Source organism: Tinamus guttatus, unplaced genomic scaffold, assembly GCF_059628265.1.
Source record: "Tinamus guttatus ecotype Peru unplaced genomic scaffold, ASM5962826v1 Tinamus_guttatus_pri_ptg000226l, whole genome shotgun sequence".
Lineage (NCBI taxonomy): Eukaryota > Metazoa > Chordata > Aves > Tinamiformes > Tinamidae > Tinamus > Tinamus guttatus.
Genome location: NW_028288760.1, coordinates 721,778 through 740,871, shown reverse-complemented (window position 1 = coordinate 740,871; position 19,094 = coordinate 721,778). Strand labels below are relative to the sequence as shown.

At 42.9% G+C, this 19,094-nt stretch overlaps 1 protein-coding gene across 19 annotated transcripts in view; it reads left to right on the top strand.

The window, feature by feature from the left end:
* The window catches only part of FNBP1 (formin binding protein 1), an 85,572-nt gene that overhangs the window by 52,872 nt on the left and 13,606 nt on the right, over window positions 1-19,094 (top strand). For 3 of the 19 annotated variants that reach the window (XM_088525250.1, XM_088525248.1, XM_088525247.1), the window contains exons 8-13: window positions 4,289-4,417; window positions 6,148-6,294; window positions 9,160-9,357; window positions 10,723-10,905; window positions 15,717-15,803; window positions 19,036-19,050. In XM_088525250.1, coding sequence (XP_088381376.1) covers window positions 4,289-4,417; window positions 6,148-6,294; window positions 9,160-9,357; window positions 10,723-10,905; window positions 15,717-15,803; window positions 19,036-19,050 — 759 coding nt within the window. The remainder of the gene's footprint in view (window positions 1-4,288; window positions 4,418-6,147; window positions 6,295-9,159; window positions 9,358-10,722; window positions 10,906-15,716; window positions 15,804-19,035; window positions 19,051-19,094) is intronic. The other 16 variants (XM_088525254.1, XM_088525253.1, XM_088525255.1 and 13 more) reach the window with 8 other exon arrangements.

Genomic DNA, 19,094 nt, shown 5'->3' with positions numbered 1-19,094 from the left:
GTCTGGACCCTCTGCTGCTCTGAATAGGAGTGACTGCTGAGGAGCCAAACTGTTCCCCTTGCTGTGGACCAGCTGAATGGCAGCCAAAGCTTTTTTATCTGCCCTTTTCAGTTATTCATATCACTCCCACCACAACAGCCTTGAGGAGTTACGTTTTTTGTCTGTGTAAACCCAGAAGACAGTGTGTCTATTGACCCTAATTCTGTTCCCGGAATGTGTCTTAGAATGTGTCTCAGCAAAAAAAAAATCCTCATTCTTTACTGTTACCCGAGACCGAAATGGTAGAAAGTGTAGTTCTCCTCTACCCCCCAAATTTCTCTTTAGTTTAATTACCTGTTTTCTTCGACTCGGAACCTGACTTTTGAGAGGGGAAGGTAAATGCAAGTAACACAGGACAAGAATTTGTTCCAGCCTTCATTTTGTGAAGCATCATGTTATGCATGGCAACGAGCGAGCGTTTTCTTACTCCTCTGAGGTTTGCTGTGCCGGTTGTGACTTTTCTCAAATGTTTTCTCGAATTTGTTAACTCTTCTTTGTGGGCTTCGGTCAAAAGTAACCAGGTCTGTTTTCAGCTCTCTACATAAGGCTTTCATAGTGCTGCATGTTAGCAAGGACTGCTAAGAACTTTCCCTATCAGTAATTCTTCTATCACATTCTGTCACATGTAGCGAGAGCTACACGCCCTACAAAGCTGCATCACGCTGCCCAAATGATGATTTTTTTCAAGCATGTGTTTTACAGGTGAAAAGTAGGTTCAGGTTAAATACAAAATTTGAAAATAAACTGCCTTTCTTCTTCCCCCAAATCCCTTGAATGTATATGCTGTTTTCTTTTTGGTGTATGCTGTTTTGTTCTTTTTCATGATGCAGAAAGGTAACCTCATTGTTTTCCCCCTTTAAGAAGGGGAGAGGATGATTTTTGCTGCGTTACAAGCACCTAGTCTTGACATCTCCCTTACAACTGAGAAGTCTGCTGGTCTGTAGGAAATCTGGGTTGTGGTTTCACCTGTGGCGCTGGGAACCCGAGCACTTCCTCGGTCATCCCTGAAAGGAGCGTGACAACCTCGTCACTGTTTCTGAGGTTATGTCTAGTTCTTCAGAAACTGCCTGTTCCAAAGCCTTGTCTGTCTCCAGAAAATACCTTCGGATCAAATGTTTGAAAGTTAGTTCCAAGAAGCCTGAAAAATATCCTCTCTGAAGCCATCTGTGCGCAGTAAAGAGTGGTCAAGATGGCAAGAATATATTTGGTTTTTATTTTCTGTGAAGCTCAACTATAAATTGCTCCTAAAACAGGCTCTTCCATAAAGCTCCTGTGACTCCGTGCAGGTCCAGGCCACTGCATCCGCTGCTCTCACTGATGAAACTTAATGTCGCCGTCTCCTTTTTATCATTCTGTGCTTCCAAGAGAGTACAGGAGCCTGGCTATAAAATAAATTCTGTTAATACTAAAACTGATGATATTAGAGTAAGTGACACAGTGAAGTAATAAAAAAAATATCCAGGCTTTTTTGTATTTTTATTTTAAGATCAAAATATCTCACTGGAAAAACATTTAAGCCATTTTGAGCTTGCCAAATGCATGAAGTAGCCAGGAGAAACAAAACATCACTGGGGCACTCATACAAAAATTCTTGTTTTTTGGAACGTACCCAATTTTACTTACTCATGTGCTGTCTGCTTTTATTTGGGGCCAGTTAAGATAACTTTGGAAACTGAGAGTCTGCCCTTTATACGTTTAGTTCCGAGTTGCTTTGCTTGTATCCAGCTAAGGAGCTCGCTTGTGAGAATGAGCTCCGATAGCTGCAGGCTCACAGGATCTGGCCTGAAATGGGCAATAATGGATTTCTTGTTGTTCTGCTCCAACAATGGAGTGGAGGGACGAATTCCTGAGTTGCACTATTGGAAAAAAAAGACATGAAGTGGCCTGGGTCCTTCCCCAGAAGTCAGCCCAAACAATGGGCTGCTCTTAGGTAGCCGATGAGAATGGGCCGCACAAATGAATATTGATCTGCAGCAGCAGCTGGGGCCGGGCCGGGCTCGGGACGCCTGTCGGGTGCCTCCAGCTGCCGGCCTCTCCGGCCTCCTCTGTTTGGCTGCTCTGTTGGGGTTGGACAAGGCTGTCTTGTTGCCCATGTGCGGGGAGGCTCGTACGAGCGTGCGGGTGAGGAAATGCAGTAAATTACGTAGCACCCAGCACGCACACAGGAGATGTCACTTCTGGGGGTCTCATTGCTGCAGGTAAATTCTGTGATTTTATGTTCCCTTTACAGGAGCTAGTGGTTCCTTGAGGCACTTTTCTAGATTCACTTATTTTAGTCACTCTTTTCTATTTGGTGCTACTGTTTCATCTCCTGTTATGCACCCTGTACCCAGGCTTTTCTCACTGTGCTGGAATTTTTCTTTTTGTAAAAAGAATGTGAGGGGGATCAAGGAAATTCCTATGACTGACTGAGTTTGCAAAAGCAATAGCTGGATTGAGGTGAAATAAGTTATTAGGTGAGATGTGTGAGCTGCACTCATGGGAAGGAAACCTATTTTTTTGAGATTTGAAGCCTTCTGGCAGAATTTGCCACCTTCCAGTTATGGTTACTAAAACGTTCCATGATTTGGTATTTCAAGGATTTATTGTCAGGAAACTATTGTCTGCTTGGAACCATTCAAACGATAACCTAATTCTGAGCTGTTTTTAATAGTAGCCCCCTTCTTAGAGTATGTTAACACCATTTATTGAACTATTTTCCCTGAAACACCCAAGAATGCTTGACGTTATTTTTGAAGCAATCTTTCCTTCTCCTTCCAGGATTGAGGAAGTGACTGAAACAGTGTTTAAGAAGGTCAAGTCAGCTCTGGTGCAGGACTAGGTAGACAGCGGTAGGGGAGAAGACTTCATGACTGCTTGAAAAAACCAGTGTGACCAGGAGGGTTTGGATGTTTAAGGCCAAATCCCAGGTCCACTGAAATGGCTGGCAAAGCTCCCACCGACTTCCCTGGAGCAAGTGTTGGGTGCCCAGCCCTGGCCTGGGCTCCCTTGGGACAGGTGGGAACGTGAGGGTTGAAGGGTAGCGCGAGCAAAACGGGTGCAGGAAACACGAGGGAGCAGGGAGCTGTGCGGGAAGGGGAGGAAGAGCAAGGAAGGAGGCAGCTACAACAAACAGATGGGGCAGGCAGCAAAGGAGTAATATTGGGCAGCGAAACAGATGACAGAAGGCCTTAGGAAAAAGAATTGTGAAGAGAGAGAGAGCTGAAAATATAACAGGGTCACTCAGGGACAGATTGTTTCAGGGAAAGAAGTGAGGCTAATTGCCCACTGCTCTGCTGTGTTAGCTGGGTAGCAAAGCAAATCGTCTGCGTGGGTAAAAATAGGAAGGGAGCTGTGTCTCAGCTGCTGCTTGGGCTGCCCTTTCCTGGTGCAGCTCGTGCCAGCCCTATCTGGGGAAGTCTAGATGCAAGAATATTGCAGAGAGCACTGGGAGTGTGAATTAAGGTGTCCTGACTTGGAAACGTGGCTAACGAATTAGAAACAAGACAAAAACAACCTCCTCATCCTCATCTCCCCTTGCCCCAGCACATGTCGCTGGCCAACGTGCAGGCAGTTTGTTACCAAAAAGCAGGTGCCATCTAGCAAGGCAGTAAGGGAGCAAGAAGCATGTCTACAAATGTGCAGAGAAAGGTTGTGCTCGGAGGCAGGCTGCTAGTGGGGTAATTCTTCATGGGGTTTTAGGTGCAATGGTTAGAGGTGGTTCACGGAATGCAAAATAGCTCATGGAAATAACACATTGCAACAGAAGCAAAGGTAGTTGTTCCAAGCCAAAGCCTGCTGGCAGGGAGATGGGCTGCTCGCTGTCGTGGATATAGCAGAAAGACCCTTCTCCCTTCAGCACAGAAGGGAAACGGAGGGGATGTTCGTTCTGAGGGTTTGTCTAAGCTGTGAGAACTGTTACTTATGCAAACCAGGAACACAAGTTTTCTTTATGCCTTACTCAAAATCAAAGATTTAGGTGAAAATTCTGAATTTAAGGCAGGCGTATGTGCCAGTTGAACAGAGGGCAAAGCCATGCCACGCTTGACAGAAGAATGAGGACTGATCTCCAGCAGTACACGCTGGAGCCTTAAGCTTGTTGATGAAGCGGATGACAGGAAATAGCAATAAACAAAAAGGGGAAGTGTTCAGAGCCCCATATGCTGATGCTTCTGTACTGCCTGTTGGCAAAATAGCAACACCGGGAGCAATGCAATGCAATTTATTTCTATTTAATACAAATTCTACATTTCTTTTGGCATTTCTTTAGGCAAGACAGCAAGCCCAACTGCGACATCAAATGGCAGAAGACAGCAAAGCAGAATACTCTTCCACTCTGCAGAAGTTCAACAGTGAGCAGCATGATCATTACTACACACACATACCAAATATCTTCCAGGTGAGGCCCTTTGGCACTGAGCTAGAGCAGGCTGTGCTCTCCTGGTGATAAGGAGAGAGGGATGTACTGCGCACTAGTTCACTTCTGTCACCCTGTCTTTTGTTCTGGGTCAGTTCTGTTCCTGTTGACAAATATTATTTGCTGTTTACTAGTCCAAGAGCTGGGGAGCTTGGTGTGATAAATTGCCTCTATCTCTTAAACGAGATGCTGAGTGATCGGTAATAGATCAAGTACAAGACATTGGATTGTCATGACAAATTACAGCAGCCATTTGGGCTGCTCAGAGTCTTGTTCTATTAAGCTCTTGTGTCCACGCAGCTGGGGAATGAGAACATTATTTGCCTTCTTGGGGAAGGAGTCAGCTGGTTGTCCTTACATCTGTAAAACCTCCCAGTCCTTTCTAACCCCTTCTCAAACAGCCTGCACAGATGTGCAGATGTTTAAACCACAGCAGCTCTGTGATAGTGAACGTCAGCGCGTAAGTACGTTTGCTGATTATGTCTTGAGATGTTTAGGACAGACTGTAGAGAAAGAAGAAAAAAGCCAACAGCTTTATACTGACCCAAGATCTGAGTTTGTGCTTGAACAGAGAGTAATGGAGTGGAACACCCGATGACTGTTCCAGTGTAATGGGTCATAAGAACCAAGAAGTGGAAAATACAAGCTCTCCAAGAGAGAAATTGTCTCATGTTTATCATCTGATCAGAAATAACTGATATTTGCATAGCATATTCATAACTTCACCTTTTAATTAAACAGACATCTTATTTGCCTCACAATCTTTCAAACCAGAATTCTGAGAAAAATTATTCTTGGCATCATATACAGACTTCTTGCCATATTAAATCTGATAAGTGTTCTGATTTGTAGGTAAGCATGCTTAAGGTTCTAAAGAAATTCACTAGCAAGCACCAGTATTTTAATCTCTGAAGTGTTGAAATAATTATTATTTTTTAGAAAATGTCAGTTGTTTCCTTTAATTGTAGTATTTTGTTGTTTTTGCTGGCTTTTGGATCAGTCAAGGTTAGGTTATACAATTTTGTTTAGGTTATGCAGTTCTGTTTTGTTTTTAATTTGACAACATTCCATTAAATTCCTGCAGCCTAATGTGAAACAGGCAGTTCTTGTCCATATCCTTCTGTACCCTGTTCTAATGTGCTAAAATAGTGTTTGGACACATCCACCTTCCCTGTGTTCTAGCCCACAACCATCTCTGGGATGGATCTTGGAGATCCCAGCCCTGCATCTAGTGACCAACAGGGAGTGGGTGTTGAGCACGTTTGGTGGGAACTACCTGCAGAGCAAGGTTTTTGGAGGGTGTGGAGGGGGTGAGAATATCAAGTTTTTGATTGCTCCATTTCTCTATTGGAATGGAAATAAAGTCTTTCAGAACATGTCACAAAATAATGAAGAAACTTTCAGCTTTCCAGGAATTACATTGGAAACCCTAGGAGATGTCCTTACAAAGGCTGGGATTTTGGTGAATAAGTATTTTCAAACATGGAAAGTTAATGGAAAAAGCCCTAGTTAGAGAAACACAGATAATATGTTTAGAAAAGTATTTTGATATCTGAGGGAACAGTGTACATTTTGGCTTTCATGAGAGCAGCAGAGTTCAGCTGTTCTTAAATCATAACTTTAAAAGGGGATGGTATATGCTAGGGAGATAAATTGATTGAAGCTGCGAAGCTGCTTTTGATACCTGATCAAAATCAAATGTAATGTTCTAGAAAATACAAGAAATGGAAGAAAGAAGAATTGTGAGGATAGGTGAATCCATGAAGACTTTTGCAGAGGTCGACCGCCAAGTGATCCCCATCATTGGAAAGTGTCTGGATGAAATAACGAAGGCGGCAGAATCAATTGATCACAAGAACGTGAGTGTCGCCTTCTTTGAATTGTTGCTGTCTTCACTACTGATCACTTTGTATGGAGTCTTAAAACTTAATTCCGGGCCACAGTGTGAGGGCTCTCTAATCATCCCTCTGAGTAGGATTGCTACTCTTTGTATTACTCGTATTCCAGATATCTAATAATCACCAATTCTTATACAGGTGGATTTTTGGTATGTTTCTTTATGATTATCAAACAACTGAATGTTGCAGAAACATTTTGTTTCAGCCCTCTTATAATAAAGTACTTACAATGTTGGCTACGTAAATACTTGAATACAACTTTGGCATATTTTGCTCCTTTGCTGTAAATTCTTTCTTTGAAGATTTGAGACTTACTGAACGTTATTGTAGGAATTAAACAAAAAAACAACTTGCCAATGAAGAGTTTCCTGATATACAGCTAACACAAGGGCAAATATGTTTTCTGTTCAGTTTTCAAAATAATCTGCTGCTTTCATAAATGAAGTCTCTACTGCTCTTTCAACCCTCTCCTGGATCACATCAGTGCTTCAAACACAGACCACGTGTGTCGTGCTGCCTGTTGGAATTTCCCATACATCTTTTTCACTGGGGTCCTTTCTGTGCTCTTCGTTGCCCAGAGCCTGGAGCCTGCAGTTAATTGGTGGCATAAGCCTTAGGCTGAGGTTTTGAAATGAATCCTCTCCTCCCGCTCAGCAGTTGCCTTGCGCAGAGCAGTACGGGAATGGGAAGCCGAGGGATTGGAAAATTACTGCTGTGTTGGGATTGGGAGAAGGGGCAGATGAGACATGAAATTCATGCTGGAACCATGTGCCCTTTGGTGTACAACTCCTGGTGCTGCATGCAAAAAATCATGTTAGGGTGAGATTCATTTCTAGACCTGTTCTGTTCGAAACATTTAGGGAGACTTTTGATGAAACACCTAAGGTTTAAACTAGATTTTTGAATGGAGATGGATTTTACGTTCAAGTTGAAGGTTGTCTCCTTATCTTTTTCAAGCCTGGAAAAATTTGAATAGGAAAGCCTAGCTAGATCTGAGCCTTAGTCCACTTTGCATATGAGGTTGTATTCCAGGAAAGCAGAATGCAGGGACAGCTGGTGGTAACACAGCTAGCACAACAGTGAGTAAAACCAAGAGCTTGCTGAGGAGGAGGCACTGTTGTGTGGAACTCGAGGCCCACACAGACATGTGTTTCCCAGCTGGGAAATCTCCAGGATCTGGTAATCATAAAAACCCTGCAACAGCATCGCTAAACTTGAAATGTATGAGTTACCTTAGAAACCACAAAAACTGATACAAGGCAATGGTTTATTTGAAGTTCTTTCTGAGCCCTTGACTGGTGTTCTTTGTTGTTATCACTTTTTCTATCCAAAAGAATCACATTCAGAATTACTGAGGGATTACTCTTGCACTACTCTGTGTGTTCCTTCCTTCTGTTGGTACTAGCAAAAACATGGACATCATGTCTTGCCAGAGCCCCTATTGCCCTGGATGCAGTTAGAATCAAAATGATAAATAAAATAGATTAATATTTTAATATTTAATATTTTGCCTCATGCCTGACTTTCCAAACAGCCAAGCTTTGAGGCTTAGTTATTCCGTTTACAACTGTCTGAACAGGATTGCTCTATGCCCCATTAAACAGTGGGAGCTGTCAGAATTCAGCCACAGTCCTGGCTAGCTCTGTTTCTAATATGCTGCTTTTCTAACTCCCCTCCTTATAGTGCAACTCGGGCAAAGCAGAGGTCGTGTGTCAAGGGCAGGCTGCTGAGGTTGCTTCTGAGAGCTCCAGCAGATAGAATTCATCTGTTCTGGGCTTCAAAGTTCCTGTTATGACACTATCTCTCTCTGATAACCCATAACCATTCATGATGCTTAATTTTAGCCCCATTGTAGTGGAAGGGTGTTTTGAATAAATGCAAAGAATACTGTACGATTAAGAGAGGGAAAAAGAAAAGCATAGGATAAAACATCAGTTGAGTATTTAATTTAATCTTGTATTTATTTATTTATAGCATCTTCTTTCCTCCTTAGCCTTGTATTCATGATTATTAAAGCATATCTTCAAATGTTTAGAAGATATTGTTTAGAATTAAAGTTATAATGTCAAACTAAGGTAAGATAATTGAAAGTGGTGTACTACTGTAAAGGTTGTGTTGAGTTTTGCAGTGCATCTGATAGACTGAGGATATTGTGTCTTAATTTGCTTTGGTATTGCCTGGATGCTTTTACAAAATTCTTCCTGTATCTGTTTTGCTTAATTGAATTGAACATGGCCTCTGGATATATTTAAAAATCACACTCAGCTTTTCCTGAGGGCTCTTTCACCTACAGGCTTGGACTTTCAAAGCAGCAAGTTCACCCTTCTTTCCTGAGCAGGGTGGTGGTTGTCTTCTCTGGAGGCTCCTGAGATATCTGCAAGTTCTAACACAATTTCTCTAATGATTTTCGAGTGAAAACTGTTAAAACATTGTAACATAAAAAGCTCCTTCCCAGAAAGTCGAACAGGTCATAAGTGTGTTTTTTTTGTTGTTGTTGTGGTGGGTGTTTTTTTTTTTTTTTTTTTCCCTGGGGCCTTTAGATTTAAATGCATTTTCTGAGCTGCTCTGAATCTGAGTTTACATGCAAATAAGTGTGTTTATATGCTATATATCCAGAGTGAAAATGGGTCCAGAAAAAAAAAAAAAGTGCCTTGAAGATGAAGACTTTTGTCTTGATTCTGAGCTCTGGAAGAGCTCTCCCCTCTGAGGAAATTGTTTTCAGCCCAAGCAAATGTTACCATCCTTTTACTGTTCTCTTCTGCCACCAGGCTGGTGACAACCCCCCTTTGAAATGTTTGCACTTACACTGGCTCTCTCCCCTTGTAGGATTCCCAGTTGGTAATAGAAGCCTTTAAATCGGGTTTTGAGCCTCCGGGAGATATTGACTTTGAGGACTTCACCCAGCCGATGAAGAGGACTATCTCCGAATCCAGCCTTTCCAATTCCAGAGGGGATGGGAAGTCTGAACCGAAGTTTGGCAGCAAATCCAAGGGCAAGTTATGGCCATTCATCAAGAAAAATAAGGTACTGACCGGCAAACTTCAGCTGGGTGCTAGTGTGCTTGTAGTCTGTAACCTCTGCCTTGTTTCGTAATCCTGGCAAATGCAATTTTTTTAAGAGAATTTTAGTTTCAGAAAGTTAATAACTAATATCTTAATATGGTGTTTTGTTGTAGTCTTTTGTTGCTTAATTTTTTTATATATCTTTATTTTTTGTACAATTTCTTTAATTATGTTACTGTTCATATATTTATTTATCTTTAGTTGTCATGTCTTTGCCATGGTCCATTTCTGTTCCTCCTTCAGAGAAGGATTTGTGCACCACTCACGTAGTGCCTTGTGTGCTGACTAACACTGTTACTTGTGGGCAGCTTTGACGTGGGGTTACTGCCTCGCCACTCTCAGCCTCTCCTTGGCTTCTCGTTTGTGTTGTCCTTACAGGCTTTGCAGTGGGCTCTGCACTTGGGTGGCTGGGAATGAGGAATAACTGTGATTCCTTTTTAGTTTAGCAGAACTGAGCATAACTAACGAAGCAGTTGACTTTTTCGAAAAGAAACATGTTAACTTCTGTGTCTGTTTTTTGGCCATTTCATTGTCACATTTTACCCCATGATGCATGGCAGTGCGTACCTGGGGTTACGGGATGTGTCAGGATGACTGGACTGTACGTGCTCCCAGTAACACTGATGCAAGCCTAGGGTAGCTGCACTGTTTTCATCTCACCCTTCTTGCTCTGACCCTCATCAAGCTGCTTGCACTAATCGCAGAACGAGGACAAAAATCTGCCTGATCCAAATGGGTCATCGTGTTGGGCGGATCTGAGAGCTCCTCTCTCTGGTGCTTACATCAGTGTAGCCAGAAGGGAAAACCAGGACTAACACCTGAGCAAATTCACAGCAGAACTTTTAAAGTGAAGTTTGATGCACGTTAGAGGTGTGATTTGGAAGCAGGAAGGAATGTGGTTTGTTGTTTTCCAGATAATAGAAACACTACTGGGCACTAAGGTACCTTCCTTATCTGATCCATTTAAATTCAGGTATTTGAAAGCTCTATCCATAAGCATTATTCCAGCCGTCCACAGAGCGAGGACAGGGCAGTTGATGGGGATAGAGTGTTGCATGGAGAAGTCTGCATGAGCTTCCTGTCAGAATACTTGGTGTTATTCTTCTGTTGCATCATTTACTAAAATCTTCCATTTATCGCATTTTTAATTTAAACAAACACTTAAATACTGCTCTTCTCCTTCTTTTGAACCATGGCCTTTAATATTTAATTATTTAATTGTTTTTCTCTGGATTTCAAATATTGGTTTTGATGCTTATTTTCGTTTTGTGTTTTATCTTTTTATTTTTGGTTTTTATTCTATCACTTCTCCATCTCTTATACGTAGCTTATGTCCCTTTTAACATCCCCCCATCAGCCCCCTCCTCCTCCCCCTGCCTCTGCCTCACCCTCTGCTGTTCCCAACGGCCCCCAGTCTCCCAAGCAGCAAAAGGAACCCCTCTCCCATCGCTTCAACGAGTTCATGACCTCCAAACCTAAAATCCACTGCTTCAGGAGCCTAAAGCGCGGGGTAAGTTCTCCTCTGGATACCTCTCTCTTTCTTTCTTTTCTTTTTCTTGCGCTTTTATTGCACGTTCTGTTTATGTAAAAACTTGTTTTGTTTTGTGAATAAACCTATTGTGTTTTATTATAACATGCAGACAAATCCAAGGAATCAAAAAGTAGGAAGACATTTGTAGTCAAAAACACCACAGTGAAACCACAAAAAATACGCTTCCCAATCCAAATTACCTATTATTCTTGAGGGAAAAATTTGTCCAAAGTGTGGATGGAGCAGCTCAGCATTGTAATCCTTGTGTTAAAATCCCAAAGATAAATTAAGTGAATAGTTTAGTGGTCTCACATGTATCTGCAGCAGAGCTGGGGGAGCACCATGGAGACGCTCTCTGGTCTTGATGGTCAATGTTTCCCCCCTAATCATGAGCAACCTTCTCTGCAGGGTGCGTTCTGCTCAGCACCCCTGTCAGAAGGAGAGTGGATTAGGAGGGGTTCTAGGAAATAATGCTTCAGACTGGAGTTGGGGCAGGTTCAGGCACTTCACTGAAAAGGTTTGATGTCCCTTGCTGTGGTGCTGGGAACAGCACGTCCAGGCGCTGCCCAAGGGCTGGAGTGTTTGCTTGTTCAGTAAGGCCAACTCTTAAGATAAAGCAGGTGGAGACATGAAACCTAGATGCTTTTAGGTGGCACTAGAGTAGCTTTAGCTTATAAGGTATGAGTTTCCCTAAATCAAGACCTTCATGTTGGTGACATTAGGAAACTTTGATGTTCTCTGCATCTTCTATAGGTATACTGATTACAGTTGGCTTTAAATGTTTGGGGCTGATACTTCCCAAGGGTTTTAACTGCATCCAGGACCGTGACATTTCAGTAAGATGAGAAGGTTTGACTTGCTTCCTGACTCATGTTACTCAAGGCTTAATCCCAAATTACCAGTTAGTCACACGCCTATGGAAAAGGAAACAGATATAAGCAATAATGAACTGCAGAGAAGAGGACATGAGGCAGCATGTGTCTGTCTGTCCTTGAGTCGGCAGCCCTAATTCAATGTTTTCAGTGGCTTCCACTTAGGCCTTGGGGCTCTGTTACTGGACTGACACTAAGTGACATTAAGATGTTGGTGTTGAAGTTAAATTAAACCACTCTTGGTGGTCTTTGTATGCCGTAGTTAAGTAAATAACCGCCAAGATGGAACTTTTCTTTCCTCAAAGTGAACAGATTTCCTTCCAGCAAGCCCCTACTGAGAAGTTGCTACCATAGTATGGCTTTGGTTCTTAAGTTAGGAGCTGTAGAATTATTTCCTCTTATAAAAAATTATACCAAGGAGACACAATTGTTAAATATTTATTTATTTTAGAGCAGACTGTAATAACAAGGATATAACTACTTTCAAAAGCCCAAACTCTGCTCCAGGGACTGCACTGACATTTGGGCGTGGGGACTGGAGTTACATGAAAGTAGACATGATTTCACTGGGGAACTTCAGTGTTGGTTAGTTACAGAGAACTGAGAACAAGGCTGTAAACAGGATTTCAATTGTATCATCTGGTTACAGAAAGTACATCAAGAACACAGACAATTTTCTTATGTAAAAGTTTCCAGTTCTTTCCTAGGGAATTGCCATTTAGTGACGCTGTGATTCAGACTAGATCCCAAAGAAGCGCCGTTCTGGTGCTTTCTGATGAGGAAGCTGAAAGTTTCCAAGCTGTCGGAAGGTATGTTCTGTAAACAGGCCTCCTTCCCAAACAGTTGCAGTTTGGCTCATGGTATCTTTTCTCAGTGGCTCTTAAGGGGGGAAAACAGTCTCTCAGTTCCACATTAGGAGCAGATTAGGAGGATGTGCTACTTGCGGGTCTCTTGGAGGCAGCTTTTGTGGCGGGTTGGCTCCTGCAAGGCTGCTTCACGCTGCGATGCAGCGAGCAGAGCGAAGGCAAGCAGCCTGCTATAGATTTCTCTGGAATCCCCTCCTAATCGCGGCTGACACATCCATTAACACACAAAAGGAAAGGCACTTGCTAAATCTTCATTTAAACCTTTCACTGTGTTCTTTTTTTCCTATTTCATTTCCTTCCGCATTAGGCACCAGGATGTTTGTATGCAGATAGTTTTCCTGCCTGAGTCATGCAGCAGAGTTGGAAGCCAGCGCTGGGATTATCACGTCCTTCTGCAGCGGGGCAAACTGAGGCCGTTTAGCTCATGTAGAAGCAGGAGGGGCAGCTGAGCTCTGCTGTTTGCACCGTCTGCTTTCAGAACTTGGAGAGTTCACGTTACATAGGTCCCAGTGGCCGGAGTTTATGAGCGCAGGGCTGTGCTTGGTGCCCTACAAGGGGTTGGACTGAAAGGTCACAAAAAGAGCCCCTATGGCCTTAAAAACCCTCAACCCTCTCAGCAGGCCAAAAAGAGGAAATGTTTTCGTTCTCTTAGAAAAAAAAGCCCATCCCAAAATCCTGTTATTTTGTCAAAGGACGAAGGAGTGGTTGGCATTAATTTCAGCTGACATAGTCTGATTTGGTCCCTGTATAAAAACTGCAGGTCAGTAACACTGTTAATTCTCCTCTTACCATATCAGTTTTATTTCCGAAAGCTCCATTTCGAGTCCTCTCTATTCCACTTTCCCCTTGCACAATCCAAAAGGACACAAAACTTTGCAGCTGGGGATGAGTTATAATGCTGCAAATACCAGATCGTCGTTTTACCAAAGAAACGAGGCAGGGAGGGAGTGGGGAGAAGCTGTTTAGCAGCAGAACGCTTGATCTGTGCAGAGGGATGCAGAAGTGTGAAGCAACAGTTGGAAAGGAAACGTGGGGAGCCGGCCGGACAGCCCAGCGTAACGGGTGTTTGGCTCCGCACGCTGAAGAATTTCATCTGAATCCTGTCTCTGCTGCTCAGGGACAGAAGCCCCTCTCCTGCCAGACACCTTGTTGGGAGTTTAGCTGCGGGAGGTTTGAAATATTATTTTAGATTATGCAACAAAGTTGTCCAGAGGCAAATCCTTCCCAGCTTTGTTAAGGGACTGAGCTGTTAACTCCAGCTAAAATCACTATAACAATTTATTTCACTGCAAACTGGGTCATACTCCTTTTCTGCATTAGTTTCCAAGGATGAAAACTACTTAATGTGAACAAGTCTAGTACACATCAAGACCTTAAGAGGATAAAAATCAAAGGCAGCAGAACTGCACACTGTACTTGATCCTTTAGAATAAGTGACTGAATAGATTCCCATACGATTTCTCCACAAAACCTTTGATATCAGAGTGTGTCTGGATAGATGGGATGTTTTAGTCATTTCCACATGAAGTTCAAATTTACTGTGTTACATTGCATTTGGAGGGAGGAATCACTAAACTGATAAAAGCAAAAAAATCATTGTTAACTGATTAAAAAGTAATTTTATAATTATTAATACATCCTGTGCCCAGTCTGCTTTTAATTTTGCTTCCAAACCAAAAAATCCTATGAATCTTATTTTCATAGAAGGAAACAGATGCCTGAACAATTAATTTACAACAGATGCAAGGTTAATGTAGAAGAGCCAATATGAATATTGGTGATCACTGCCAATATGAAATCTTAGTCGGTTAGAAAATAGCTTTAGGTGCTGACTCTTGTCAGTGTCTATGGTTTTCTAATCACATTTTCCTATGCCCTTCAAGTTGTCTTTTTTCTAGCCCTAGCTGCAGGAGAAATGTCCATTATAGAGAGTGCTGCAGGGCTGTGCTAGCACTTACAGATCTAAACTAGAAAAGGAGGGGGCAAAGTTTCTTACATGTAATTTTGGGCATTGCTGTTTCTAATAACTCTTTAGAAGGGCAGTATAGGAAAGAAATATATTTAAATCAAATTGTGTCTTTAGGGAAGTTAAAGACAGTACAAAAATGAGGAACCATTTATATAAGACAACTTCATTTATGCTTGCTCTGCTTTTTGTAATTCTATTTAGAGGACAAAAAACTCAGTACTCTGCTGCTTAATATTAATTTTGTGCTCTTTTGTTTTATTGCTTTAGGAGCAATAACTTCAGCATCTTTTTTTTAAAGAGCTGTATTTCTACACACACACACACACACACACAAAAAAAAATCCAGGGGTAGAACTTACTCCTTTGAATTATGTTGTGTGACTTTTTGCAGACCTGCTTTGCCTCTCTCAACTCGGCCTGGGCTGTGATGAGACAGAAAGCAGATGGGTTTGGGAGCTGGGACGTGGCTACTCCCATCCTTAACCAGCTTCCAAGCTCCAGGCCCTTCTGTTGCCTCCAGCGGAGGGATTTTTGTGGTTTCCTTTCTAGTAGAAATCATAGACTTCAGTACAATGTGAAACTCTTGTCCTTGCACCAGTTGATGTTTCCCTTACTCGTCCTCCCTCCGTGCCCTGCTGTGTTCCCTGTTCCCTGACCTCGTAGCTCTTGCTCTGCCCGAGTGATTCGTGCCCTGTTACCTGTGACCGCCCAGCATCAGCAAACAAACCAACCTCTTGCTCTGCTCCCTGGCCATGGGAATAGTTGGTCTTTTAATATATAATATATATTAATCCAAGACCTGGGTTTTCTTGGTGGGTTGGGGTGGTTAAAGCCTTGGTTCATGCCAACCTGAATGAAGCTGTTTTCTGATCTGGTGTGTTTAAGCTAGCCTTTAAAAACATAGCACTTAGTTATTGTGAAAATACTAAACCCCTTCAACGCTTATGTAGTTGCTAGCAAGTTTCCCTTTGCACTTAAAGGCTGGCTAAACACTAAGCTGTTTTTGCTGTAGAAGCAGTAGACGTAGAGATACCTTGTTCGTCTCCACCGTAACGGATGTGTTTTCTCTTGCTGACTCGCCAGCAGACACAGTCTTTGTATTTTCACAAAGAACTCATGAAGAGGACTTTAGGGACTCCCACGTGTGCCATTGAGGCTAGGGAATACGTTGTAAGTCTGCGTATGGTGTGATGAACCCATACCTTTGCTGCACAGTCGCTAACCCCACTTACAACGCCCTCGGAGTGTGCTGTGGAAATGTGCCTTGGAAAAGGTGAAAGGAAAACCATGAAATTGGTGCGAGGCAAGTTACAGCTCATTGCGTGACAGGCAGGAAAGATTCAGCTGCTAGTCCCAGAAATGCTGAAATTGGCACAATTAATGGTTGGGCCTGGGAAATTCAGAGTCTGATGTGGAACCTACTTAAAGTGCCCTTGCTTGGGTAGCAAGAGTAACAGCGTAGAAATCCTAATCCTGCTGCAGGTGGGTTCCGTGCATTTATTCCAAATTAATTGTGTGTGGTTTTGAATATGGTCTTGACCATTGTTGACCAAACCTCCTAAATTACAGCAGTGTGATGGCACATGGAGTGTTTTGTGCCTCGGTTGTAGAGCACTGTGACACTTTCTGACGTTTCCCTGAACTTTCTGTAATGGTGATAGTTCACGGAATCGAGATTTGTGACTCCTCAATCTGACGCTTGAGAAAGCAGAGTATAGGGGAGGTTGCTGCAGAAGAAGAGGTAGGTAAAAGAAACTTACCTCTTGCCTGTGCGGAAAACTCAGGGGTTATTTCAATCCCATCCTCTGTAAGTGAGGTTAGTGTCTGTGACTGTCCAATAACACATGGACCTGCTGCCTTTCATGCGCTCTCATGTGTTATTGAAGCTTGTGGCTCTCAGGCTCTTCATTTTTTCCCTGCAATACTAAGCTAGACCTGATCTAAATTGACAGCTTGAAACAGATTTGCTCCATTTGTGGAAAGGGAATTACTTGATTGCGCGGGGGAGGAGGGGGGAAATGCCGCTGTTCTCCCGGGAGCTGAGCAAGTTTCTAGCTGTGAAAACCCATCAGAATTGGCAAAAGTAGCTATTTAGTGAATGCTTAATGCAGATTTATTTTCAGATTGTTGATGTTTGCAGAAATTGAATTATTGACATATGAAATTATTGATACATTTCAGAAACTGAAAACTGTGAAAATGACTTATTTCAGCATTTCGTTGTTTTCAATCTATGACCTGCACTATTTGTACTGGTTGTAACAATCCCTGATGTACTATTTGGATGGAAATGCTATGAATAAGTTTGTTATTTTTCTCCTACTTAACAATGTAAGAGTTGGCAATCCTGTGTTTGTAATCCCTTTGAAAACTGCTGAATTTACAGCAAAAGAATAGCCTCAAAGCAGAGGGGTCTCCGCAGTAGCGTAGTGGCTTTGGAGTGAGTAGTGTTTACAAGGTAGCGCATGTAGCATACATTTGTGCCTCTATAGAGTGCTTTTGTAGGTAAATATCTTTTCTGCACCGTGAATGTTGTCTGTATAAATGTGCAAGAACCTTAATTTGCGCTGATCATGTCTCTGCTAAAGTTCACAGGAATGCTAAAGCAATTGTGCACATAAAGGCTGCCTCGACCAAATTTCTTCTGCAACGTGTTTTAGTGCATTCTACCCCTTTCTAGAATGATTATTCCCCTCAAAAAATGATGGTTTTTCTCAATGGCCTCTTAGCTGAGAGAGTTAATTTGACTGTTGTGCTGTGGTTATTGCTGTGTATTTACTTACTAATGGGCTGAGCCTCAGGGGAAGCCGCGTTGTCACAGGATGGATCACCTCTAATGGGATATTTCACTATTTTACAGCCATATTTTTTCATCTGGTGGTTGTCCTATATAAATCTACTGATTAATGATGGCAGTTATATCTGAAAATGTTCATACTACTAAAACCTGTTATCAAATGAATTGATGGTGCTACCTTTATTTTAAATCCAATCGTAAAGAACTGTGCTTTGGCTATAAAAATAGCACCAGGAAGTGTGAAAGCGCCGCATGCAGGAGGCACCTTCATGTTGGCATTGCCGCAAAACCCCGATGTGCAGAAGTTTGACAAGACAGATTGCTGCCTGCAAGGAGAGGTGCTTCCTCACTTGTGTTTGCTGTTTGCCTGGAGCACAGACCAGCCCGTTAGGCAGTTCCAGCTTCAGATTCGAGTCTCCTTTAGGAATGTCTTGTCACATCTTGAGCAGCTCGGGCTCCTCGGCACGGAAGGTGCTTTAATGCTCTTAGTCCCCTTGGCTCGTGGCAGCTGCAGCTGTCCCCGGCTCCCCGCGCTGGGGAGGAGGGTTTGGGCGCCCTGGGTGCCCTCGTGCACTCGCTCAGCTCCGGCTGCCAGGTCGAGGCCCTGCAGAGCCGCAGGGCAGAGCGAGCCTGCTGCTGGGCAAGGCTTGGGCACGATTTTTTTCTTTTTGTCTCATTTTACACATACGCCTCCCCTCTTACGTAGTCTCCCACTTTCCCAGGGTAGCTAGGAGGTAGTATTCTGGCTCTATACCAGAAAATGCGGTGACCTCTAAAAGACTCTACCTTTTGTATCATATAAGGAGCCTGGAGAGCAGCTTAGGATGCTGTCATAGAAGCAGCTGGACATTAAAAGAGGGGTTTATCTCCTTCTTTGTCCTGGCTATCTGACCATGTAGCAAAAGGAAGTTTTATTTGATGAGTGTTTCCTTATGAAGGTTTCAAGAACATGAAGCATCTGAAATAGCTAGCAGGAGTGCATTGTGCAAGGTGCTTGTGGCTGGGTCAGGGATGGTGTCACTGAGCGCAGCCTGGAGAGCTCGGGTCTGTCTCTGAAGAGATCCCCTAGTGCTTTTTGCAGCAGGAGTCCCTCTTTGCTAAATTCTGCCTAGGTTTCACTCCACTCCTATCCTAAGACCTTGTCTAATGTGGCTGATAGTTGACTGCATTTCGGTGCATTTTTGGTCTTGAGTGACTTGCCAATACTTGCAAGTCCTGAGCTGTTTTTCCCATCCTTGCATCAAAGATGTTCCCCTAAGGAGAGAAGCACCGTTGTGGTCCCAGCAGCTGTGAATGAATCAGCCCAGGCCACGTATTCACCTGCGCTACCAAAGCACATGTATAGAGGTACAAGGCTTTTCCTCTCCTGCTTCCGCTGAGGAAACGGCAGCGGGTTGCTCATCTTGGCCCATCTTGTGAACTTTTGCACTGATCTGTTAGTGTTACCCATTTCACGGCCCAATGCCGAGGGGGATGTGTGTCATTTTATTGTAACAGTGGTCCAAAACAGTTCCTCTTCTACTGATGCACTGTTGTTTTTTCTCTCTCTCTCTTTTTATTTTTTTATTTTTTATTTTCCTGTATCTCTCCAATTTTTACATGAAGCTTTCTCTCAAGCTGGTAAGCACATTTACGGCATGCATGTCCTGTGTTTTAATCACTAT